Source organism: Chiroxiphia lanceolata, chromosome 2 (assembly GCF_009829145.1).
Source record: "Chiroxiphia lanceolata isolate bChiLan1 chromosome 2, bChiLan1.pri, whole genome shotgun sequence".
Taxonomy (NCBI): Eukaryota; Metazoa; Chordata; class Aves; order Passeriformes; family Pipridae; genus Chiroxiphia; species Chiroxiphia lanceolata.
The window spans coordinates 23,885,723-23,912,641 of record NC_045638.1 but is presented as its reverse complement, the minus strand read 5'-3'; the positions used below and the strand labels follow the sequence as shown (position 1 = coordinate 23,912,641).

Sequence of the window (26,919 nt, the reverse complement as noted above, 5' to 3'; positions counted from 1 at the left end):
ACCTAATAAATCATCAAAAAAACCCTTGAGCTTCAGACTGTCTTCACACCATAACACAAAAACAAACAGCTGCCTTTTTTCCATCAACTGAAAACAAGTTATATTATAAATAGTAATATCTCTGTAAATGGGACAACAGCTTCAAACCATTCCTTTTGCTAACTTATGCACAGCAATGGCACTGACATTAGTCTCAAAGATAACAGATAGTCTGAAGAACAGAAGTTGTAAAACTTCAGGTGAAAACACCCAAGTCTGAGAATATGAATCTGCAGACAAGAACCATTACCACCTAAAATGACAGACCAGTACATCATGTATGACCACCAATGCAAAAAAACCCCCACAAACCCCTCATTAATAGGCAAAACTCAGTTAGCTATGTATTCTGATGACAGTACAATTATGACTTAACATATTTAATGTTAAATAACAAATATATTTTCCTCTATGGGAAATTGTAACAGAACTCTTTTACTCAAACACATCTTCCAACTCTTTGTATTGACAGTTTGTTTAGCTTGTTTAGATTAACTCTGTGTTCTGTAAAGATTTCTTCTCAACTTTGGTTCTCCCTGTTTTTTCCCTTTCCTATATCTTACTATCTTAAACCTAAATAGGACCTTGCCTTAAATCTAGTATGTGCAGAACTAGAATTCCATGGGCCTCTAGAGATTAAGACAGGGAAATAAGACACCACAGAACAGGAAAGTGTGGGTTTGTTTGTTTGTTTTCAGAAAGATGATTTCCTTACATACCCATCTACCAATTCTTTTCAATTGCTTTTGGGCTTCAGAGAGACTAACTTCAGGAAATAACTACCAAATGTCTTAAGTTAATTTACTTGCAGACAATAATTTAGTCTTGAAGTCAGGTTTTGTTCACCTTAAAAAAATTTCTGTATTTCTTAAAACTTCTTTGGGTTTCAAAGGATAAAGTTACCCAGGACTGTTTATGCTTTAAAAGCCTCGATAGCATAAATATCAAGCCACATCTTCAGTTGGTGAGGAAAAGCATTTAAAAACACTACTGTCAACAACAGTTAAAAGCTGATAAGACACTAAAAGCATCTGCCCTATGTGACAACCCATCTAAAGGGAACACATACAAGCCATAATCTCTGCCTCCCTCTATCCCCCCTAAAAAAAAAAAACAAAACACAGACCTAAGTAGTATAAAATTACATTCCCCCCCTCAAAAAACCAAAAACCCAAACAACAACCGCCCCCAAAACCAAACAAAAAACAAAACAAACAATCAAAAAAACCCCCAAAAACTCCAAACCAAACCCTATCCCAGTTTTGATAATGACTGAGAGCTGCTTTTTATTTTTTAGTTTTGGATGGAGTCCCTATTCAAAACAGCATTCAATTATGAAGAGCACGTCTACACAAATACTGTAGTAAAGGCCATGAAAAACTCGCACGCAGCTGACAGCTGCTCTGTCAATCAGCCTATATAAGGCCTCAACTGCTTTTTAGAAAAGTGCAATTTACGTCCATTGGTTAAAGGTCTCTAAAGCCAAAGTGTTCAAATTAAGCCACCCCACCCCACCCCCCCAGAATCCAGATTTCATCCCTTGAGCCAGATGGTGTCATGACACAGAAGGCCCTACACAGAAATGACTGCAGCTGCTCCCTTTTTTCATGAAGAAGATATGCCAGTCATATTTCAGTAGAATATATAGCAGTCATAATTCAGCACCCTCCAGTCTTGAGGTCTGACTCCAGAAATGAGATCTTGCTCGATTACCACCTGTAGGCAGCATATTAACTTAGTAAAATAGAAACTTTGCTTCTCTTATTGCTCTAGTAGAAAGAATCCCATCAACATCTCTGTAAGGCACACAAAGAAAAAAGGCCTGATATCCACTTACATTGAGACCACATAGACCAGAGAGTGGTCCCACTGAAGCCTGTGGCAGGAAGGTAAATCACTCAGACTACAGCTGGGTGACTGCAGCACCTGTGCTCATGTTACAGTACCAGACGCTTTCACCTACAGTTTCCTGCTGTCTAGGACTAAGATTAGCAATTCCCAACAAGACTGCTGGGAATTGCTTTCATCCCACTGAGAAGGATTCCTCTTGACCAACTTGGGCTGCTCACTTTACAGGGAGCGACAGAAGAAAGGTGAAGCCTGGTCTCTGCACAGATCAGCCTACATAAATAATGACTTTGTATCAGACCAGTCAGCAAAAGCTGCCTGGGTCTGTAAGAACTATTACACATTTTTATGCTTTTCTGTCTACAAATTGCCTTGAGATTCAAAGTCAATGCATATGCAAGCCTCCAGGATATTAAGAAAGCAAGCAGTGGGCAGCAATACTGTCCTGGGATAAAGTTTTGATGCTATTGGGTGGACTTCTTCACAGTAATACACACAATGAATTAGAGCTCTGAAGTGATTATCCATCCCCCCAGGGAATCTGCTCGATCAGGCAATCTGATGAGCTTGTCCAAACACTGGAAGAGTCACCAAAGTTACTCTGAGTGAGAGTGACAGTGCTAACTAGAGAAAAGGATGAATAAATCCAAGCAAGGACATTTTGTTCTGATCACTCTACAGGGCTGCACATCTACAACGAAAGGCCACAGAGGCACCCTGACACACATGTGGGGACTGAGAAGGCATAGAGCACACTCAGTCAGGTACCAAAAAGAATTTCTAAGAAACCAAACTGATGAAATATACTATGTTTCTTCAGAAACTATGAAGGTCTTGCTTTTGCCTGGATTTGTTCTACACCATGGCAAAGCCAATTGCTTTCAGAATCTCTCTCTTTTCTGTAAGCACCTTCATGCAATGCAGCCACAACAAAAAAAAGCCAAGGAAAAACATGCAGATGGCCTTGTTTAGTACATAAGCAGAATTTCATATCCTCCCTAAATCAGTTATTTATTGTACTAAAAACAGTATTTCTTTTTTGAAATCAGAGCAAACTAAGGTAATTACTTTTATATAACTAATACTAGAAAGTTATAAACGGTTAATTATATTAATGCCAGTTAATTTAGTTTAAATTTGTATCTTTAGGAATCATTGCTTATCAAACAATTTCCAAAACATCAAATGTAGCATTTGAACAAACAGATTTTAAATACACTTTTAAAGCTTTTCCCTGTTCTTCTTCCTCTGGTTTAAAAAAAAAAAATAATTAAAACATAAGTGCTCAGTAGTAATACAAAGTGTATCAATACCTCCCACTTGCCATTATGTATTTTTACAAACTAAAGCTCCCACTGCAAGTATTATATTGCTATGCTAGAAATTAATTACAGAAGTAACCCTCTTCTTTAGCCTTTAAAGGATTTTATGAAAAAAAATCTAAACTTTGACAAAGCCTGAATTTCCAAAACAGATGGGGAAAAGAGCAGCTGTTATAAAAGTCTTAAGTAAAACAAAAAAAAAAAAAAAACCCAAACCAAAACAACAAACAAAACCAACAAATTCAAAACCCTAAAACATTCCCATAAGAACAGTGATATCTGTACACAGGAATTGTACAGCTTCCCAATCCTTGCTTCAGAAGTAAAAATTAAACTAGTATATCAATAATTTAGCCCAAATTTGCTAATCTAAATATTGTAAACAGAACTTGTAAAGAATTCTGTCTTACTGTATTACATAATATTGCTGTGATATAATAATTATCACTTACCCTGACAACATCTCAAATATAAGAATTCCTAAGGCCCACCAATCCACAGCTCTTCCATGGCCTTTACTTTGTATAACTTCTGGTGCAAGGTACTCAGGAGTGCCACAGAGAGTCCACGTTCTGGGAGTAAAATAAGAAAAAAACCCCACAAAACAAACAACAAAATCAGATTGAAGTTAAACTGAAACACAGTAATAGGAAAAAACAAACACACAGATATACCTTTGTATTTATTGTATACAGAAACAGAAATAAGGCCTCTACAAGATCTAAACAGACTGCTTTGATGATGCTCTCCACTTCTGTAACAGAGATACATGGAAATGAAGAAACTTCTTGGCTGTAGAAAATGTCTGTGGACTGAGTTTGCTGACTGGTGGTATGGTACTCTATCCATTAGCCTGCATGTTTCTTTGAGAGTACTAACAGTGGTTTTCACCCTGTGAGCTGCAGACCCTGGGAGTTCATGGACTACTACTGACAGGCACAGCAGAAGACAAGCTTATTGGCCTTTTCCAGAAGAAGGAAGAAGTTTTGTTTATAAAAACAAAGGGAAGAAGGGAGTTAAAAAAGTAGTAGTTTAAATCAGTAAATAGTCACACATACAAGACAGATCCATTTTACAATCTAAGTAAAGTTTTTCAAATAGTATTGAAATGAAATCTGTTATCACTTCCACAATATCCATTAAAACATTTTGTATTTTTTAGTTATTTAAAATATTTACAAGGTGTAGTTAAGCAAATGTGAGATATGTAAGCAGCACTATTTTTGATATATTTTAATGTCATTTTTAGTCACAGCTTTCTATGATAAGGTAAGGATAAAACAGTGTTATACTGCTAACTAATTGAAATGTATATTTTGAGTTCTGTAAAGACATGAAATAAATTGAAATTAAGCAGATATGTTTACAAAGATCAAATTACAATTTGAAAAGAATATTCTGAAACCAATTCTTCCAGAAATATATTGCTCTTCTTTGTAAAAATGCCCAAGCAGAATTTGCCTGGCTTCACTCCCCTGATTTAAGTTTAAGTATACATTTGAGAAAAAATATGTGCTTTCATTCTGAATAAATTGCACTTACTCAATACTAAGTCAAAAGATGAAAAAGTGCTCACCAATTCAGAGAAAATGAAATAACAGCACAGAATAAGAAAGAAAAAAGTGTATCGCATTTTAAAAACAGTTCTAGCTAGATATGACAAAGAATAAAGTCACAAATGGTCACTGCACATGATTTCTACCTTGCACCAAAAAAACCTCTTATTGAATATTTGTGAGAGCAGGAAGAATCTTTTCCAAGCAAACTGGTAACATGCTCCTGAACAAATGCATTAAGATGAGTATCAATCACTTTTATAAGTAATACTAATTCAACAACTTTTCTGAGACTGCAGGGAGGTGATTGTCCCATCCTACTCTGCACTGGTACAGCCTCACCTTGAATACTGTGTGCAGATCTGGGCACCTCAATATAGAAAAGACATTAAGTTATTAGAGAGCATCCAAAGGAGGGCAACTAAGATGGTGAAGAGTCTGGAGGGGAAGCTTTATGAGGAACACATGAGGTGACTTGGTTTATTCAGTCTGGAGAAGATGAGACTGAAGGGAGACCTCATTGTGGTCCTCATGAGGGAAAGCAGAGGGGTAAGTTCCAGTCTCTTCACTTTGGTGATCAGTGATAGGACTTGAGGAAACCACATGAAACTGAGTCGGGGAGGTTTAGGTCAGATATCAGGAAAAGGTTTTACACCCTGAAAGTGGCTGAGCACTGGAACAGGCTCCTCAGGGAAGTGGTTACAGCACCAAGCCTCAGAGTTCAAGAAGCATTTGGACAACGCTGTAAGGCACACAGTGTGACTCTTGGGGCATCCTGCACAGGGCCAGGAGTTGGACTCAATGATTCTGATGGGTTTCTCCCAACTCGGCATATTCTATGACTATGAATTATTTTAAAGAGAGCTTTTGCAAGGTGTTTTTCCCTTGTTTTCCTTTTGTTTGTTGTTTTTTTTTAAGCCTTAGCTTACATTCATGAAAATATTTAAGATAAAGGAAGAGGAGCTGTACAGTCAGCCAAGGCTTTAAATGAAAAATTATGACTTGAATTTCTTCAAGCTTGATTTTCCTATGGCGAAAGCTAAATTACTCCAGCTAAACTGTCAGACTGCATTAAGACACACTGTGCATCCAATGTGCTTCATGGCTCTTGAAACTACCTTCATTAGTGTAAACAACGCATTTTTAGTTTTTATCATAAATTTATCTAAAAAGTTTAAACTCTCATTTTCCAGATCAAGCATACTGAAGAAAACTCTTACTTTCAGCACTGCTTGACACTACTGCCATCTAGCAGTTGCATGGATCAGCACTACGGAATTCAGAAAAAACAGCAAAGCTCTGTTGTCTTTTAAAACAAAAATTTCTCCCTCTCCCAAATTTAAAAAGCTATATGCAAAACAGCATTGTATGGATTGTTAATCATACTGATTTAGCCAGCTCTGCAAGCGAAGCAGCTGACAGTTTTATTGTACTTGGGAAGAAGAAGGTTTTCATCCCTTATCAAGGTCATTCACATACAAGAAAAAAATAAATCATTTGACCATGACTTCCACAATGTACTGGGGACAATGTAATTAAAATGACTCAGTTACCATACAGGTTATTAACAAGATCTTTTTATGGAAGCAAGAGGAAAACTGTGAATTAAGCAAAGGCTAACATGACTTGAAGTCTCCTAGCTGCACGAGGAAATAAAATTTATTACCACCAAGAAATTTATTCTCATTGACTACACAAAAACAGGGAAGAAGCTTGTGTTCTTTTCCAAGCTATGTATTTGTGCTGTAGTATGTGTAAGACTTGTGTTTCCCCTTTTGTTGGTCAAGAAACAAACTACTTAATATTTTGGAAAACACATAAAGTAAGAGCTATAAATAGATAACCTGCCTAAGGTATTTTTTTATTATTACTATTTTATGACTATTTCATACTCATCTGAAACACCAGATCATCCTTTTGAAGATAAATTACAATGCAGAAAAATAAGAATAGACTGTTCCCTTCAAAGTGCTAGAAAATATCCACTGCTCTGGGTTTTCAGGATAAAAGCTGAAATGCAGGTAAGCAATAGTTGATAAGGTTGAACATTTAATTTTAAAATGTGGAAATAAAACAAAGAATCTACTGTAGTTACAAAGGTAAGCTATAAAATAATTATTTGTGGGACTTATTAAGAGTACTATTTGAAGAAGTTAAGTCTCGATGGTTCATGTATTTTAGCATTCTACACCATTCAGCATCCATCTCTGTAGTAATTGACAGGCTTCTAGCATATGAGCCAGAGATTACCAAAAATGTTCTTTTTGGTATTCTGGTTATTTGTTTGTAATAATATTAATAAAGATTGCTTTGTTTCCAGCCCACAAAAATTTGTTCTGCAAGACATTCTTGCTTGTTTCTACAGTGACAAAAAATACACTTTGTAAACCAGACTTACTGTGTCTCACTTAGTTTTTTCTCTGCAGTATCCACTCTGTAGAAAAATCATGAGGCACATTCAGCTTAAGCAACAGTGCAGAACCATCCTGAACATATTTAGGATTAATCACTTCAAGTTTCTAAAAGACTTTCACAGGTAATTTTTTTTTTAGGAATATAAACTGAAGAAACTAAAATTAACATTCCAGAAAAAAAAAAATGAAAATTTTAACTTTACCTAAAAGTTTTATAACTTTCTGAGTGAAATCTGAGCATAAAAAAATATACAAATCCATGCAGATTAGTTTTGAGCTTCTCTGAAAGAACACAGGAATTAAAAAAAACACAACCAAAAGTATATACAAAAAAAGACCAGATTAGAAAAAAATTTTAATGAAAATACTATACATAAAAAGTGGTATATACTTTTCAGAAAAAGAAAGGTCTACAAATGTAATGGCTGTAAAGTTCAAAGCAAATCCTTTCTAGAACCTTCACGTAACAATAATTTATAAAAATCCCCTCCCCATCTCTCTTCTTGACATTGCCCCTTTTTTAAAGTATGAATGTACTTACAAGAAACTAAAAAGGTTATTAAGTCTTCAGTTAAGCAACATCAAAGTGGAAAAGAGAAGAAATAAACAGCAGCTGAGGCAAAGACACACTGTTTTGGAGAAAAATTTAGAATTTTTAAACGTACACTACGACTGCAAAAGGAGGAACAAGGATAAACAGGACATACCAACAAGGAACAGAAGGAGAAAAGAAAAACCTCCTCTCCTTCCTCTGTCTATATAAAGAAAATATTAAGAATCTAGCACTTCAGAAATTGTACTAATAAGAAGGTAAACGTGTAGGTTGCTTCCCAGAGTGTGAACATGAGCTATGAGTCAGACACTTCTTCTAAAGAGCAGCTTAACTGGAGATGGACATGGTGAACGCTTCATGTTTTCACACAGTTTAACGGGAAGGAAGGAAAATGTGTACAGCAAAACCTCAATTAAGCAGCTACAGAATCTTTCATGTGAAGTATTATGTATCAAGAATGTGTAATTGCATCAAAGGTCTCCTGGAGACCATGCTTTAATTTCCATATCATGTCTTCTCTCTAGGAATATATCTGTTGATCCCGAGTGGCAGGTTACCTCATAATGTTTGAAAAACATTAATGCTTCTTGTCTTATTTTAGCAATTCATATACACTGTATATATACACACACATCTACAAATGTGTACATGTACATGTAAGATTCATATGTACAGATGTCTGCCAACATAAAAATGACAAAACATAATTTTAATTAAATAGCCTATGCCATAAAAAAAAAAAGAACTTACTGGAGTGCATTTGTGGATAAATGGTGACAATTGTGTATTTTTACAGTGACAAAACCAGGTTCATAAAAATGACTTCAGCTAATATACTAGCGAGTGTACTATTGGAACTATCGCGTAGTTCCAATAAAACCAATAACACAAAAAACTAAACCAGACTTACACAGGTGCAAGTCTGTGCTCTAACTGATAATGTTCTTGCTCCTTCCAATGTTATGTTCTGTATTTATATTACCTGTTGTACATTTATAGTAAATCAGCTAGGAATATAAAACTACTACAGTCTTCTATGCTTCAATTTAACACAAGCTAAATCGATTTCACTTCCCCTCCAGGAAATATGTGAAACAAAAAAAAACAATTAAAACCAGTAGTGATAACTTGTTTTGATGTCCTAAAATGCATTCGAACCAATCCACTCATAGAGATTTATCTTCCAGGTTGAAAAATATACTCTGATGTGAACTATCACCTTATTTAACTAAAGGTTACTTCTGTTGTGCCTTAGAGCCACAGAAATCCAAATCAAGAATAACCACTAAGTGGCAGTATCTACATGTCAAGAGAAAGTCATAAGAATTTGCAGGAAAATGTCTTATAAAGAGATTGTCCCACTTTCTTACATGGAAGTAGCATTACCTCTTTCTGCAAGAAGTTATTTTGATCTAAAAACAAAGTATTAAAACAAAAGGTCAGCATTTGGATGCCTATCTGCTTGCCCAATGGATATTAAAATGTTGATATTAAAATTCTACGGTTTTCAAACATACTTGCAGACCTTAAAGGTGAATAGAACCGGCTTATTAGTTATTAGTTGTCTACCATTCTTCTGTGCCAAGGCAACCCAGCACTGTGTGCATGTAACCCATGGGGAAGCAGATATTATGACCTCCATAACATGATTTGATTTCTTATCTGATTTTCACTTTGTAAGGGATCCATTAAGTAGCTCCCTCAGATCCACTCTCCTTTCAAATGGATGTTGTAGAATTATCCTCACACACTGAACCATCTGTTGCAAAAGCAGCATCAAACAGGTACACAGATGAGTGAAGAGAATAAGAACTAATATAACACCTAACTAGCTGCCTCAACTAGAACAATATAATACTGTTCCCCTCAAGAGATGGTTCAAGGACATAATACCAAACTTTGTCACATTGCTTTTCTGATACGACAGGTTAGATTTTCCTCCGTTTTCTTGAATCTCAATGCTCTTGCTTCCTTTTAAGAACATGCATGTCATCTTGGAAGAGTAGTTCAAACAGAGAGAAAAACCCCTCTGCATTACCAAAAAGTTTATATATACTATTAAAGCTTACAGTAATGTAAAAGTTAACAGTTAAATAAACCAATTCTGCTGAAGCTGGCTTCATTGGTTTTGTCTAGATTTTTGCAGTTTCATTTTAGCAACAGGCTAACAGAGTATGCAGTTTTAAAATGTTATGCTCACACTTCAAAAATCTCTAAAAGGAAAGCAGAAGGAAACTCAAATTACAAAACATTTAGCCATTCAATATGTATGGAGGATTAACGTACAGATTTTAATATTTGCTCATATTACTTTACTGAACTCCCTTTATATAAGATGACTGCTGAAAACTTCAATATACAAAATCACTCATCTAAAAATATTTTTCTACTGTTGCTTATGTGTGATATTGCTCCTAGTTATACTTAAGGGGTAATATGGGTTTTCATGCAGCCATTTCAAGATGATCACTACCTTCATATTAAATGACTTGACATGTACGAATCACATGGGGTGTCAGATGAAGTGCTGAAATCAAACCTTTTTGCTCATAACTGTTTAGCAAGCAAAATGTAATTACCATAAGAAAAACCCACTTACCTATCCACCAGCTTTTTAGCAAATCCAAAGTCAGTAAGTTTGATATGTCCTTCTTTGTCCAGTAATATATTTTCAGGTTTTAAGTCTCTATAAACTATTTCTTTGGAGTGCAGGTATTCTATTGCACAAATAATTTCCGCAGAGTAAAACAGTCCTGTGCTGTTGTTGAAACGCCCCATGTTGCGCAGGTAACTAAAAAGTTCTCCTCCTGGTACATATTCCATTAACATATATAAAAAACGTTCATCGTGGTTGGTCCAAAATCTGTAATAAAAGTATTATTTTACTGAATAAAGAAATTATGTCTCCAATTTGCTTTAGAAGAAAATTTCCATAAAATGTATGTAACTAATTTCTGATGTCTAGTCTGCAAATATTAAACCCCCAAGAATCCAGCAAGATTATGTAACAGACATTCAAGGTAGCTGATTTAACCTGCAACGTAAAACAGATAGCTGAGGGTGAGTACAGCACAAGTCAATGAAGTAAATTAACTGATAGACTCTGTTGCACTGTACAAAATAGGTCTCTGCTAAGCACCAAATAACTGACTTGATATAAAGACCAGACATTTCTTACACACCTTACATTTTATGTAATGAAACACTGTCAAAGTGATGGGGGTGAGCAGAATCTGCTTTTGTAAAGACTTTCATGACAAAACGTTCAAAATAAGACATCACAGAGTTGTCCTTCTATCTCTTCTTCCCTCAAATACACAACCCCAGCTAAAGCATCAGATCACAATGCTTGCTCTTCTATGGTATCTTTTAACAAAAAGCAATAGGAAAGCAAAAATGACAGCAAAACAGGATTCATTTCTGTGCCTCAGAATTAACCCAACGATAAGTACCTTCCATTCCTCAGACTGCCACCTTCAATTTAAGAACTATTACTGTGGTACAGTCATTATTAGTGTGCAGTAAAGAACAGTAAAGAACAGGTAAGGAAGAAAGAAAATAATTCCATGTGGCTTTAAAATGCTACATTACAGAATACAGTAATCTTCCCTCCCACATTCCCCTAAACTAAGCTGTTTTTCTTTCTATCCACACTAAACAACTCACATACCACACACCCAAATGTAACTCAACTGCTAAGAAGAAACTATCTGGTAACAACACGTTGAAGAACACTATCATTTAAAAAAAAGAGACAGCCCCAATTTTTTAATAAAAGATAGAGAACATTGTATCCCTACCTACTTTATTGATACAAGAAGAGAGGCTACTTTAGCGTCTAGTAACTGCCTCTGCAGTATCACAAATACTTCTGCAGTATCACCTGGCACTTAATCAGAGAGCCTTGGCAAAGACAGGCAGAGAAAACTGAGGTCCCAAACACATGAATGACTTTTACTCAGTAAGGTTTTATTTTTTAATACCAGCACTGAGGCAACCAAGAAAATGAGATGGACTGCCAGACATCACTAACAGTTCCTCCATTCCTTCAAAATGATGAAGAAAGTAGAGTCCAGGTTCGCCTTTGCTTTTATGGAACTTCTTCCCTATGACAGCCATCAGCATAATGAATTGACTATTGATGATGTCCACAGTATCTTTATTGACTGTTTGCAAAAACACTCTGGAGAAGTACTTTAGGTAGTTAATAAATAATAAACAATGAAAGAAGAACAGGAGTGGGCAAAACAAAGCAAACCACATATTTAAAAGAACATGTACGTGGAGAGAAAGAGCAAAATCTGACAAAGAATACAGAGGGGAAAAAGTGGAAGATCCAGACCATTAAAACAAAGTAGTTTTACAGTAGTTTCCACAGAAAAAAATGGATACATTATTTGATATACATGAAAAAGAGCAAAATTAAGAACTTTGATACTTGCAATGCAGATTGCTTTAAATGGTAATTCCAATACAAAAAAGAAGAAAAAATCTCAGAAGCTGTGATCAGAATAATATGCAATTCAGCTTTACGACATGAACTTTCGATACCATTGTGAACTCTTACAAACAACCTGTTTTAGCTTATAGGTCTACAAGACATAGTGGACTTTTATTAATTCTTGTTCTCTTGAAAAAAAAAATCAAATGATACATGTCAACATTACAGCTCACTATGAAGTGCTGCACACAGAGGTGTGATATATCACTCAAACATGCAGTAAAGATTGCAAGAGCACCAAACAAAAAGTTACAAAAAATTGTTTTAAAAAAAAATGTAGATAAATACCATCCATATTTAAGATGGTGAAGCTAACTGAAAATATAAAACCCGAAAGGTAGATAACACAGTTTTAAAGGCACTGAAGCAGAACTGTATCAATTTTTTTCCCTTTTTGTTAAACATTTAGTAAAACACTTTAAAGAATTCATAGAAAAATCCACATCTATTGGGCAGCTGAAAAAAGCTGTTACCCACATAAAAAGCTACAGAAAGTGTTATCTGTCATACAGTCAGTGATAATCACCCATGAAAACTTGTTTAACCTAAAGCACACAAATATTATTGTGACTTAAATTTTAACTACCTCATTTCAGCTAGGTTGCTTTGAGTCTCCTTTGCCAAGGGACAAAGGCATCACATGGACAATTACATGAGCACAGCTGATGCAATGTCTCATTGGACATTTCAACAGAAAAGGCAGAGTTCTAGAAGACGTGAAAAATGTTTGCCTTGCACACAAGTAAACTTCCATTTGAATTGTGTCCTTTGGCAACTTTAAAAATCTGATATTTTGGAAATAAGGTATGAATGAAATTCAAGAAAACTTACCAGTTTGAATTTTTGATCACTTCTGTATGGACATGAATCCTTGCATCCCTATCTCTGACATGTCACACAGGTCTCTCTATTCTCACTCTTCCTGACACACAGACCTATTTAGCTGGGTTTTTTTTGCTGGGTTTGGTAGGGTTTTCTTTAAAGAATTTACTTATGTACATAGACATACACATAAAATCCTGTTCCCCTTGTTCTGTCCGTATTCGAACCAGTCTAACCAGATGCACTCAGCCTCTTCATCTTGCTTTCCTCCAAGCATCTCAAACTCCACACACACCATAGAACTCATCTTACTGATACTGTGCCATACACAGGATTTCTGAACACTAGCTGGAAACTAATAGCATCATGATGTTGGAAAAAGCAACAACACACCAGAGAAAAAGCCTCCTCCTGCAGGGCTCATTCCATCTTCTGGATGACTACCCTGCTGTTCCTTTGCTCTCTGATACTTTCTGAGCCCTGGGAGGAGACTGCACTCCTGGCAGCTAGAGACTAACTAAGGCTAATTTTGTCTACTTTTATGTAAAACTGATTAAGGCAGGTAAATGCAAAACAAATCTTGGTCAATAGCCCTGTATCCATGCATGAGAAAATATAAATGGAAATTAACTTGCAATTACCCACAGTTTTAGTTATCCAATTAATAGATCTGGACTCAGATACACAAGAAATGCTGTGATGCTCTGAACAGAAAAGTATGATACCTTCTATCTTTAACAATGGGATTATTGGGATCATTAGAATTACTATAATTCCATGAAAAAAAAAAAAGTGTTCTTTATGAATTGTGTTTAAAACATGTTTCTCAATAGGTTCCATCACTTAACAACCTTAAATACGGGAATATCAAAGTCCGAGAAGTGATGCAGTTATTTAAACTCCTTAAAAATAAAGTTTCCAAGAGTTCACATAAGTTTTTAAAAAGCAGATATTTAAATTTAATAATATCTTTAGCTAGATACCTACAAGATATACATATAAAAATACTTTTATCACATTTCTAATATCAAGAATCATTCTAGAAGTCATTTTGATAAGCAAATCCTAACAATTCTTCATTAGTGTTTTCCCCTCACTTAAGATTTCTCTTCTGCAGTATGAAAATAAGAGACAGAAAAATTCTTATCATAAATTATTGCTTGAATGTTTAAATTATGCATCTTGATTTTAAATTCTTCATTCTTCTATAATAAATATTTTAGTCCAAAGTCTATTTTAGTCTGGATTATGTAATAGAAATTAAATGCTCAGCATTGGTTAATTTACATAAGAAGTTGCAATGAGACCCTGGAATATTTTAACTGCACTCAATGCATGAGTTAAATGAATTAAAAAAACACAAGAACTTACAATCTGATCAAAAAGGGGTGGTTGACTTCTTTTAAGACAGACTTTTCGTTGTGCACGTGTTGCTCTTGCTTCAGTCGAATGACATCAGGAATGCTCATTACTTTCAGTGCAAAGTAACGTTTGCCCATTTTTTCCTTCACCAGATGAACACGTCCAAAGGTACCCGTGCCTGAAAAGTTGAAGTAGAAACATCAATTTATTGTAGAAGGAGAAAAAAACCAGTGATAACTTGCTAAATCAAAACCTACAGGAACCCAATTCCAGGTTAGTTTGTTTTGGTTTTCCTCATATTTTCACATATTCTACCTGTTTTCACAGAATTCTTTTTCTTGGGATTTCTCGATTTTGTCAATAGTGATTTGATAAAAAATAATGGTATTGTGATACTGCAACTCTTTGGATAGATACTGGAAGCGTTTCTTGCAAAGAAGAGAAATGGTCCTGAGAAAGGGTAATGGAGATGCACACAAAAAATAAGTATGTAATATGTAAGTTTCAAATGTAACCAATATAAATGGAAGAAGCGAAACTGCTGCCAAACGCAGAAGAAAAGCTGGGAAACACTCTCTTCAATTTCATTATTTCCATTTATTAATTATTAAAACTAGGTAGTTCAAAATCAATCAAGGCTTAAAATGTAAGAATTCATAATGCAAAGAATACAAAATACAGAATCATGATGACAACAAAAAAAATAAAAAATATTCATCTCCCAAGGTTCGGTGACTGAGAACAGCTCCAGTCTCCAATTATTCAGGGTAGGGAATTATTCCCTTAAACATGCACAGAGAGGTGAAGTGATTCAGTAGGATAAGGAAGTGATGGGAAAACAATACTTAAAAGTTGCTGACCTTTCTAAAAAGAAATTAAAAAAAAAAATCTGCTTATAGCGCTGCAGCATTTTATCACTAGGAAACAGTAGCTCTCTGGCACCCTTTTTTCGGAGTTAATGTATTCCTTTTTCAATTCACTCTTAAAAATATAAAAGGAAAATAAAAAACATATTGACTTTTAAATAATGTATTAGTATTTGTCTATTCAATCATCATCATCATACAGTAGTCATTAAAGTTCCTTTTCAGTGCATTGAGCTCATGACAATCATACATAACTGAACTATTTCTTTTAGTTTCAAATGAAAGTTAAAACTAGAACATTTAACCACATTACTATCTGTAGTGCAGCACAGTGTTACACATTTGAACACACATTTCAGCTTGTTGCATGGTTGCTTATTATTTTTCAGCTCATTAAACAATGCCATGTAGATTCCATTACAGAACTACACCAGATACTTTTAATCCCATTCTGACAGAAATATGGGCTGCTACTTGGCATTCAAACCAAGTGCCTAACTTGTAAAAGGTCACTCTCTCCAAAAAAGTCAAAATCTTATACTTGAGCTCACAATCTTCCCTTTCCCTGCACATACCCTAGAAAGGCAGCCCACAGATGCATTACAGTTTTATTAATTGGTATGTCAATTGATTTCAGATTGTGTTAATCAGTTACCATCAATCCATACTACCAGACAATTTTAATTTTCTAAGATGTGTAACATGTGCAAGGAGATGAGTACGTATGTGAAAGGAAAGGGGAAAGAGACCAACAAATGAACTTTTAAAACTGCACTATTTGGGGAGAAAAGACAAGGGAATTTTTGCCTCTGGTAAATTCAAGAAACTTGAGAATTTATTTTTAAAATGTTTGTTTTCTGTATGTCTATTCTGACCTAAAACATTTACATTTTATTTAACAGTTTTTCTTTCCAGCCATCTGTAATATTGTTTAAGACAACTGCATTTACTTAAAAACAAAACAAAGTACTCATTTTACAAACTAGAAACTACCAACTCCAGCAATCCAGTTTTACGGAACTTGCAGCTCCCCTAACAATACAGTTTTCAAAGCCAGCTTTTGAGATAAAACTTCTCACTACACAAACACATCAATGATTACCATTGTCCAAGCACAAAAGATTCTATCAAAGAAGTTTTACGTTCCCACCTGTCCCAAGTTACAGTTCTTTAACCATGAAAACTCTACAGAGGTCTCAGAAAAAGCCTGCTGTTATAACAAAGTAAGCCATCAGGTTACCCTGGAAAATTTATCATGCAATTAAATCCTTTAATAATGTAGTCACATTACATGACTATACCTGTAAACAACTTTATTTGCTCAGGGACAAGCTTTTGCAGTAAAAAAACTCCCATACAAAAAAATTAAGGACCAAAAGCTTCCAAGCAGAGACATCTGTTCAAGCTGCTTTGAATACTGATTATTTACATCTACGTTGAATGAACAGAATAAAAAAAAGTAACTTAGGTTATTTCAAAATTAGGAGTTGAAATTTTAATTCTGAGTAAAAACACTGTGAGGGATAACTACAGTCATATTGCACACTGAAACTAAAAATCACTCTTCATTTTTGCAACTTTCAAATGTGGACTCAGGGAAATTAACAGTACTAACCCCATCAGCAAATGTGGGTTGTACATGCATTTTGATACCTGTATGAACAAAGTGCTTCCACAGACATATGCAACAGGAAAGTCAGAAGTGAATACATACCTAATTGCTCCTAGGTCTCTAGTGATTGCACGTTTCATGACTTGTTCTACTTGTTCTAGAAACTTTTATTTTAGAATGCTTTACTTTTCCTTACGCTGTTGGTCTAACTGTACAAACTGCTGCTCAGAAATAACAAAATCACAAGTTCCATCCATTTTCAAAGAACCTGTCAGGGACTTATTTAGCAATACTCCTAAGTTTGAAAACATGGCCTCCTTAAAAATGTCTCTGCCAGGAACAGCAAAGCTTGGCAAGCTATTCCAGAACAGTGGCAAGCACCTAATCTAGAGTGCCTCCGGGAAAACCAGAAGACCACACAGACAGGCGAGAACACAGAACTTCCCTAACCAGTTTTATTTTTGAACTGATCGCAGGCAGTCTTTTTTCAAACATCTTTAACCCAATTTCAAGCAATGATGGAAATCAACAAGACTGTATAGACTAAGAAGCCATCTAATATTTGTTTTCAGACATCTCTCATAATATGAATTTTCTAGCCATCATCTGCATTTATAGCTAACCCAGCCACTAGGCCTGCATTAGCTGGCAGTACCCAGACACACACCCACCACCCTTCCATGGGACTAATTGTTAAGCTGGTTTTTTTTATGCTCAGCCAGTCTTCAAATAACCAGATAAAGTTTGCGTACAAAACCGACTATAATTTAAATATCTGACTTCAAACTTTTGGTCTGGGTCCCCTGCTCATACTTCTAGCCATTTCTGCAAACATTTTTTAAATTTTCTTCCTTGCAACTGGGGGGGCTGGGGGAAGGAACAGGTGACGGTCAAAGTGGAAGGCTGAGACAAGATGATGTTATGGTTGTTTAGCATAGTCAAGAAAACCTAACTCTTTTATATAAACAGGTCTTCTTGTGACTAGGTGTAAATTCTGCTCCTCAGATTCACAGTAAGAAAACTAAAAAACTGAAGCAGTGAAGTGGCAGTGTGTAAGACAAAGGCCCAACTCCATAAATTTGAGGGAAAGTTTTTGGAAGCAAAGAAAGGTAGGGTTACCAGCCTTCCATCGAAGCACCACTGCCTTTTGTCCTCCACGAAACAGACACTAAACTCACAGAACAGTTTCTGTTAATCCCTGTGAAAGGACTGTTCAACCTTTTTCCCTGATTACCTCAGAGCTTAGTTGAATGAACTAAATGAATTCAACCTTTTGTGACAGACAAGTAAACATTCCTTAGGATTACCTTAAAATAGAAATATTTTATACTCGCATGCTATGAACAAAAGGAAATTCAGTATATACAAATCTGTACTTTATTCTACTGACATTTATTTCATACTTGGTTCAAACCAAGGGAACTTCAGGGACCTTGTACCATTCTGGATGAGTTCTGAGAATTACCAAGTACTATCCTGCTGAAGGAAGAGCAATGGCTACATACACACATGCATATCCCTACCTGTCTTCATAGCACATATTATTAGAGTTTTAGAGCAAAAAAAGCACCTCAGAAAATTATACTTCAGCTATTATTAGAAGGTCGAAGGCAGATTTGTGCAGTTTAGTTTATTTGTGCAGGCCCCTTCTCCCTGATAAGGCATATGGCAGGTGAAGGTTTCTGGCCACAAAAGAAAGCAAAGAGTGCCTGTGCTATTTACAACATAATTCAGGATTTTCAGGACTAAATGGGCAAACAGAATAAAAATATGCAAAATGTTAACCACTAATTCAGTACATTCTGCTTACAACAGAAACAATAAATTTTTTTGACCCCACTGCTTATTTTATATGGTTGTAGAGCTTGAAGGAATGCCAGCAATCTTCTCTATTAGGTAACCTTCTCATGTTAAACGCACACAAAGGGCCAAAACCTGCTGAGGACCAGCTTGGCCTAAATATCAAATGCAAGAAAGGCATTTTCAGTCTTACAAAAGCTGGATTCCCTAATGCCATGCCAAAATACCACAGCCAGTTTCCAGGATTTTACTCTCTTTGAAGCCTGGTAGAAAAGAATAAAGAATGTGGGAACATTTCTGATGCAATTTTAGATACTTTTGATGCTAGGAAAACCAATCCTGCCACTTTTGTTTAGCTAAAACAACTGGTGAGTCGTCATGTAGTGACTATTTTGCTATTGATGTAGGTGACTAATTTAATGCTCAGTTTGCCTCTTTATTTGCTCCCATTAATTAGGCCCGGCTGTTCCAGCTTCCCATCCTTTTAATCCCCAGCTCTTTCTTAAAACCAAGTTTGCCTTGCTTAGATAGATACCATCTGTTTTAATGAAGAATAAACTAGGTCATGTGAGATCTACCACCCTGAGGGCTGCTTTCTGAGTCCCAAAGGGTTTGGTACCGACTTCGACAGATGCCTACAAAAACCATCAGATGCATTCATTTTTATTTACAGTTAGAAGAAACATTTCCTACTGTGACACATATTAGTCTTTATTGAGAGCCACAAGCATAACAGACTTAATTCTGTTGAATATCAGAGATGAACTAAGCAAATTGTATCACATTACAAATTCACTACTGAATGTCAAATTCATCTTCCATTTAAACTTTGTCTCATTTTGGGATGGAACTTGAATAGCCTAGTCTGGGAAATGGAGGCTGTTACTAATTCCTGACGAGGAAGTGGCACAGCAAAGGAAAAGAGCCTGCCCTAAACAGACCAGTAATCAGAAGATTAACACTTGAGAGAGAGATATGGGGAAACCACAAGGCACAAGTAACTGTGGGCTTCTACAACAAATGATGCAGATGGCACATCAAAGGACAACGCAAAATGAGGATGATGATTTTGGACATCATAGTAGCCAAGTTCACATTTTTATTAATGTTTCAACACATAAACCAGTGTCAACTGAAAATGCCAAATTCAGTGTCTTTGCTGTTCTGCAAGTCAGCTGCAGATTGCTCATTGTAACTCTTAGACCACTGCTTTTATAGCTCTGCATCACTCTAGAGGGTTCAGATCTACAACTGAAAAACATGTCAGAGAAATAATGAAATTTAAAAGAGGTTCTATAGGAGGCCTTTTTTTCTGTCTAGAACTGCTCATCTCATACTCCTGAATATAAGAAGGAAATGTCAACCCACAATTTTTGTAAAGCTTTTGCATATCCTTCAATGATATGCAGTGAAATAAGAGACAGTCTGATTAAAAGCACTTAAAAGCACAGAAAATAGAGATGCATGTGTAGTGTTCACCCTGTGCAGCTCTGCCAGAGCAGCTTGCTTCTATGATGCTTTTCATTCATGCACTGTGCTATGATTCAGTTTACACCAAGTACCCCGTGGATAGAGAAAATGTCTTTCTACTTAGCAAGCACGTGAGATAACAAGAACACAGTAGGAACTATGACCACCACATTCCAGGTAAGACCATCACTGTTCAGACTACCTGTCCCAAATATGGTTTTGCCAGTGGCATATCAGTGGTTTTCCCTTACTTCTGTTTTGGATTATAGATTCACCCCTTGTCAAACCATTTTTAAATTGGAAGTTCAGTATCATTAATTCTTTATACCAGCTCAGCTGAAGTCAAAAAGAAACTAGCAATGCATGTTCAAAGTACAGCCTAGCTTCTGACTCAAAGGGGCTGCTGTAAGAAATTTCCAAAGATTCCAAAGACTTAACATATTTTCATGTTCCTTCTTACTTGGTATACAAGGAGTCTATAACAACACACCATTAAAACTGCATTTAACAACCTGGAATTCGTTATAGTCTCTTTTCTTAATATGCCAGAGAATACCAAGGAATTGTGTCAACAACTCTCGTTGTTGACCCACCCATTTAAATCTTTCTGAACTACAATCCTAATGAACTAAGGACACAGGAAAAACTACGCTAATTAATAGCCATCAGTCAAGTTTCCTGTTTTTCACATAGTTCAGACAGGTTTCCAATTTCCAAAATGTGCCAATCAACTGAACGTTGATGATGCAAGTTCCTTTATAATCCCAGATTTATCTATTTTTTTGGCTCACAAATTATTGTCTCTCTGTAAAAATACTTTAAATATCAAGGTGTCTTTAAACAAAACAAGCAGAATCCTTGAAAATTTCTCCTCTCTATATTCTTTATTTACTTATTTGAAATACCAGGGACCAATAAATAAATACTGCTGGTGATGGTAACCTTAAATCCATTCAATTTCTAAACAGCTCTTAGAACACTGAATTTACATGCATGTCCCTTCACAAAACTTTAACATCTACAATCTTCAGAACAATTCTCATAAAACTGGTATTTCCCTACTTGAATGGTACTTTTGCAACTCTTCCCATGCCTTCCTCTACCTATGACTCGTGAGACACTGATAGAAAGAAGATGAATAAATGAGCAGATGAAAAGCTTTTCCAAATAGGAGATTGCAAAGTCATTATTAATTTTACTTTTACCTATTTAAATATTGCACTTGACATATAGATAGGCCACAACTGCAAAACTGTTTTTTTATAAAAACAGCTCAAACAGAAACCTTTAAAGATGAACTTCCTTTTCACCTAGAAACTAAGCTTCACACTATTTGCTGAACTAAATTAAAGCCTATTGAAATTGCATATTTTAAATGATACCAAACACCTTCTAGAAATTAAGTGTATCAGTCTGTCTTGACCTGATTTTAAAAAACCTTAGTCTATCATGTTTTAAAAGACAAACATAGCTAAGCTAAGAATCAGGTACCTGTCTGGCTAGCAACACATGCCAAGCTAGAACACTAGAAAGTATTAAATTCTCTCTTTCAACTGATGAGAATTTCAGGTAATCAAAGCATTATCAAAAAGTGTCAGGTTTTAATAGTTGGAAAAGAATCTGTAAATTGGAAATTATACTAGCAAGATAGACCATCTCTGGACTTTAAAAGGTTATTTCATTCAAATCCTATTCAGAGAATTACTTCTTTCAGGTAGGGAGAGGTTAAAATAAACACATTAACTGAGAAGAATGCAAATATTAAAGAGAAGGATTTTTAACCTGTTGGTTTCTTTCTAAATAATTCCTCAAACAACAAAAGCCAGACATGCAAACCCCACATCTAGCCAACTTCTGTCCATTAACTGGTGCCCAAAATTCCCATCAAGTTTAGAGTAATTCAGTATTCTTTCTAAATCAATTTGTGCTCTAAGTTAATCTTTTATAATTGCTTTAATTATTTTTAACTGTTTAAAACCACTACGAAACAGCTTCCTTAAAATGAAACTTCAAACAAATTGATGGACATTTAGGCTAAAAGTAACTATTTTTATTCAAGGGTGTTACACTTCTACTTACCACAAACAAAATGTGTCACAAAGTAAACCAGACTCAGGCAAAGAGAAGGAAAACCAACAAGATGAATAAAGTAGTATTCTAGGTATCATAAAAATCCCAAATAAAAATCATTAAAAAATCATAAAAATCCAAGACTCCTTTTGATTGTTTAAAAAATGTAATAAAAATGCTATGACAGAAACATTTTTCAATACAACCCAAAGTGATGAATCCTGATCTCTCTTCAGGTACTGTTTGATTTTGCGTCTGTGAATGGGTGTGAGTTGCAAATATATAGGTCCTGCTTCTTGAGCTGGGATTAGTACTACTCTCAGTATTTTGAATTGGATGTCCCAGAAGCAGTCTAAGCCAAAAGGGACTGACTAATTTTCTATGAGGACAAATGCCTTGCAGTTTACCTCTGGTAATATATAAATAATCAATTCCAGTAAATCATTAATACATCATTTTCACTTATTCTATTCAGTTAATGCGATAGAAGTGTTTCCCAGTGATTTTTTTTTTCCCCCTCTCAATGAAGGTAAGAAGCAGAACATATGCAGGGACATCTTAACATCGGAAAAAAACCAGCCAAACAGAAAACAGATCAGTTGCTAAGTTTCATTCCCACAATCAAGTTTTTACCCAAGAGAACAAACAGTAAGGCTTTCTCTCTCCATTTATCAGCACTTCTATCTTCACCTTCAGTTTCCCTCTTTACTGGAAGCATTTACAGAACTGTTTGGTTTGTTGCTTTACTCAAATTCAGCATGGAGATATTTAGTTGATTTTTCACCAAAAAAACCCTCCAAAACAAAATAAACCCCTCAAAACTAAACAAATTGCCATGTCACAGTCAGGAGCAGACTGAAACCCTTTTTAGGTAACTTCAACTAAAAGAAACAGTCATTTTGGTCTTAAAAATTTAAAACAGCACCTCTATAGAAAACACACTACTGTTCAGGTACTTGAAATATTGTTCCAGCAGCTTTTGCTGTCAGTTGCTACAGCTGAACATATGTTGCCATGAAACTATTATATGCACAAAACTCACAATTCTACACACAGAAAACAGAAAACCTTAAAATAAAACTGGCCAGCCAAACAACTACAAAACATGTCTGTGCCCAAAACTCATGTTTTCATCTGAGAAAAATAAATAGAAATAAAATTTTGATGATTAAGAAAAAAACACAAATGCAATAATCTGTGAAGGATTATGGAACTTAGTTCCATAGAAGTTAATGCTACATGGATTCTGATAAAAATCAGATCCATGCATGGATCAAAACTTTAACAGCAGCCTCCTCTGAACTGGGTAAGCCTAAATGGGGGTACTTCGGTTGCAAATCAGGTCTTGGATACCTACTTTCTTTTCAACCCAGAAACGTCTCTACACACTTGTTGGATTTTTCCATAATCAGCACCTTTTTGCCTGTCCTAAAACTCAGCTTTTCAGAAAGAACTACTTGCTGCAAGTCAGTCCCATATTAATGCAAAGAAAGCATGAGGCTTAATATCCCTGTGTCCTTTTAAAAAGCAAACAAAAAAAATATCTTGTTGAAGTACAAAGGTTTATTATTGCTGACTAAATGTAATAAAAGCCACATTGTTGGTACTTGACCAATTTCCTCCTTCACCAGTGCTGGACAGAAGCCTTTGAGGGACTAGTACCTCTTATAATACATCCCTTTCAATTACATTTCACTTCCATCTTCATCTAAAGCAGTGTTAAAGGAGTAACAAATTGAGAGAGACACTTCACATAGTGCATAAAAACTGTCTTTTTAAATACTTTTCGAACAGATTAAAAGCATTGTAGAAAAACCATATTAAGTGGTGAACAGATAAAGTATAAAACTGAAGAGTAGATTATGTTGAAGAGCTCCTGGATGAAGACAGATCTAAGACTTAGACTTAATTTAAATGCACTCAGCACATTTTAGTTCTCTCATGCATTTCAGGAAATAGCTAAATAGGCAACTAGTAGATTACCTAGATTACCTATTCTCTGCTATTTTGTGTGTTACCACATAATTCAACACAGAAGGCCCTGGTCCAGAAACATACTTGCATATTTACATACACGTGTACCACCAAAATTGAGATTCAGCTTGAAAGGCCGGGTTCAAAACCAGATACATTGATATTCAGAAAGCAAAATGAAACTAAAGCTCAGTGGTACTCAATACCTACTTTTCCATTCTTTTTTCCAATCACACTTTTGACCTCCATTTTTAAATTTTAAACTGACCTAGAGCTAATTCAGGCTATAGGAAAAAAAAAAAAAAAAACCAACCACCAAACCACAAACCTCTGGACATTCCAGTGAAGACAAAGCCTGACCACTGAATAGTAGTTAAAGGCCTCAAAGCATCAGAAAGTTCACTGTTCACAATACATCTTAAAATCTTAGGACTGGTATTTTTGTAAAATGTCATACTGGAGTTCTTTCTACATTCAAAGATAAAAGACCACCACAAAGCACCACGTAGCTCCATATCATCTCTTTACGGCTGGACATTAAAAGATACAATCCATGTATGTTCTGAAAAACTGCCACTGTTCTTGCCCTGTTTCAACTTATGATGGAAACTTAAAGTCTTTCACAACACAAAAAAGTCAAAGTAGTAATGTTGCAGGTTAAGGCAGTACTCCAAACACAAGGCGAGAGACAGAATTTTTCCCATCTTTTAGGCAAATGACCAACAGTCTCCCTAGACACTTTGAATTGGAACATCCTCACTCATTACACAGCTTACCTTTGGACCAGATAGGTGGAATCCCCTGCAAGTCAACAGAGGAGAAAAAAGGCACTTCTATATTCAACAGAGTAGTTTTACAAATCCAATTCATGAACACAGAAGTACCTATTTACCTCTGTTGATTCTACACATGTAGGTTTGATAGTCATTTACTCTGCATAGGTCTATATTAAGACAGAAGAAACCAACGTCAAAGTTATACAGTCTGATAAGTGCATGCAGGATTTCATGACATGGAAACTATTGACACAGAATGTGCTAATTTGTTAAGGAAGTACACATTTGTGAGGTTCAAAAAAGAATTGTTAGCAACTCACTGAATTCTTCCTACATCATGAAAACTATGCCCAATGATACCTATATGACTTTACAATCTTCAGCACTGTTATCTAAATATAACTTACTGGCACAGTGTCACAAATATGCTATTAAAATGCCAGCTCATTCATCTAGCATTTTCTTTTTAAATCCTGATAATAGTTAAACATTACACACAAGAAAGGATACAGTTTGTACAAATAATCACAGTTCAAACCATATCCAATTTGGAAGCTTGAATTTATCCATAGTCTGTAATTTTACATGTTATTCAAGTTTATACAGCACAATAGTCTTAGAAGGTACTTAAAACTATTGTTATATTACTCTCACTTCAGCTGTTATGCTGGCAAAAAGAGAAAAATATTTCTGATATAATTAAGACCTTTTCTAAAATTTCTATTTAGTTTGATCTTCATTTTGAATGGGTTGTACTGAGTACTAGAGATTTTATTATAATATGTACAAAGGACTTAGTGTTGTAACTACAGCAAAATGAATACCTTCACGAAAGACTCAAATAATAACTCTGCATCTCTAAGTTACAAGCAGTGCACTGTGCCACTACAACTCTGTATTCTATCTTCTGTAAACAAAGTTTTACAAAACAAAATCAAGCTACAAGCCAGTAAGAATCTCCCAAAATTCTTTATCAATCTGGAAAATGCACTGCAAATTATTTATTTTTCGTTACGGGTCAATACACTGAGAATTCATGATTGGAACAAAGTATTCCTCAAAGGGAAGGCTTTGTTTATATTTATAATGCAGCATCAACTGATATTCCTGAGAGACTACAGCATAATGATGCATTAGGTATACAGAATTTACTTCACGTGTTCATTACCTTTCCAAATTCTCACATAGTATACCTTACAAAAATTAGTATAACTCTGTACCAGACAAGGTGATGAAATCACAGTTGTTTGGCACTAGTATGGACACCATAATATTCTCCACATAAAGAACTATTATGCAAGAAAGCGCAAGTAAGTCTACAATATTCAAATAAAGTTATATCTGATATGGAACTGGAACAAACACAGTAAGTTTCAAAATCCCAGTCTTCACTAAATTCCATTCTCGAACATTAAACATTTTAGAAAAAAATCTCTATAGTGCCCAAGAATTACATTAGTAATAGAACACTAAGAATATTATTTGTATTAATATCTGATTTTACTGAAGACATGCCAATGGTAATTTGACAGTTTTGTCTTGTGTAAACACTTAAATTGTCTATCAGAAAAGGACCATGGTCTGAATTTTTCATGCTACTCAGAATTGTATGGACCACTTGTTGCTTTTTCTCTACAATGCAGAAAAGTAAGTCTAAACTTAAATTCTGTTCTAACTTCAGTTCAGCCTAGTATGCGACTGAAACACAGAACGGACACATTAATTTTTTCTACTGTTACTATAGTTTCTTAATAGGAAAGAAAAGCCACTCTACCAATTTTCCAACAGTTTCAACTGCCCTTCTCAGTTTTTATGCACACACTTTCCCTCCCACCTCAAAACTGGGATCCAATCTCTTTCTCCACTATTATACCTCTGAATATCATGCCCAAGAAACCCATCCAAGTCAACAAATAAGACTTTAAATAGAATGT

At 35.3% G+C, this 26,919-nt stretch overlaps 1 protein-coding gene across 1 annotated transcript in view; it reads right to left on the bottom strand.

Annotated features, from left to right (window-relative positions):
- The window catches only part of PRKX (protein kinase X-linked), a 53,230-nt gene that overhangs the window by 12,930 nt on the left and 13,381 nt on the right, over window positions 1-26,919 (bottom strand). The window contains exons 2-4 of the mRNA XM_032680451.1: window positions 14,427-14,595; window positions 10,332-10,595; window positions 3,662-3,781 (exon numbers count right to left, since the gene is read on the bottom strand). Coding sequence (XP_032536342.1) covers window positions 3,662-3,781; window positions 10,332-10,595; window positions 14,427-14,595 — 553 coding nt within the window. The remainder of the gene's footprint in view (window positions 1-3,661; window positions 3,782-10,331; window positions 10,596-14,426; window positions 14,596-26,919) is intronic.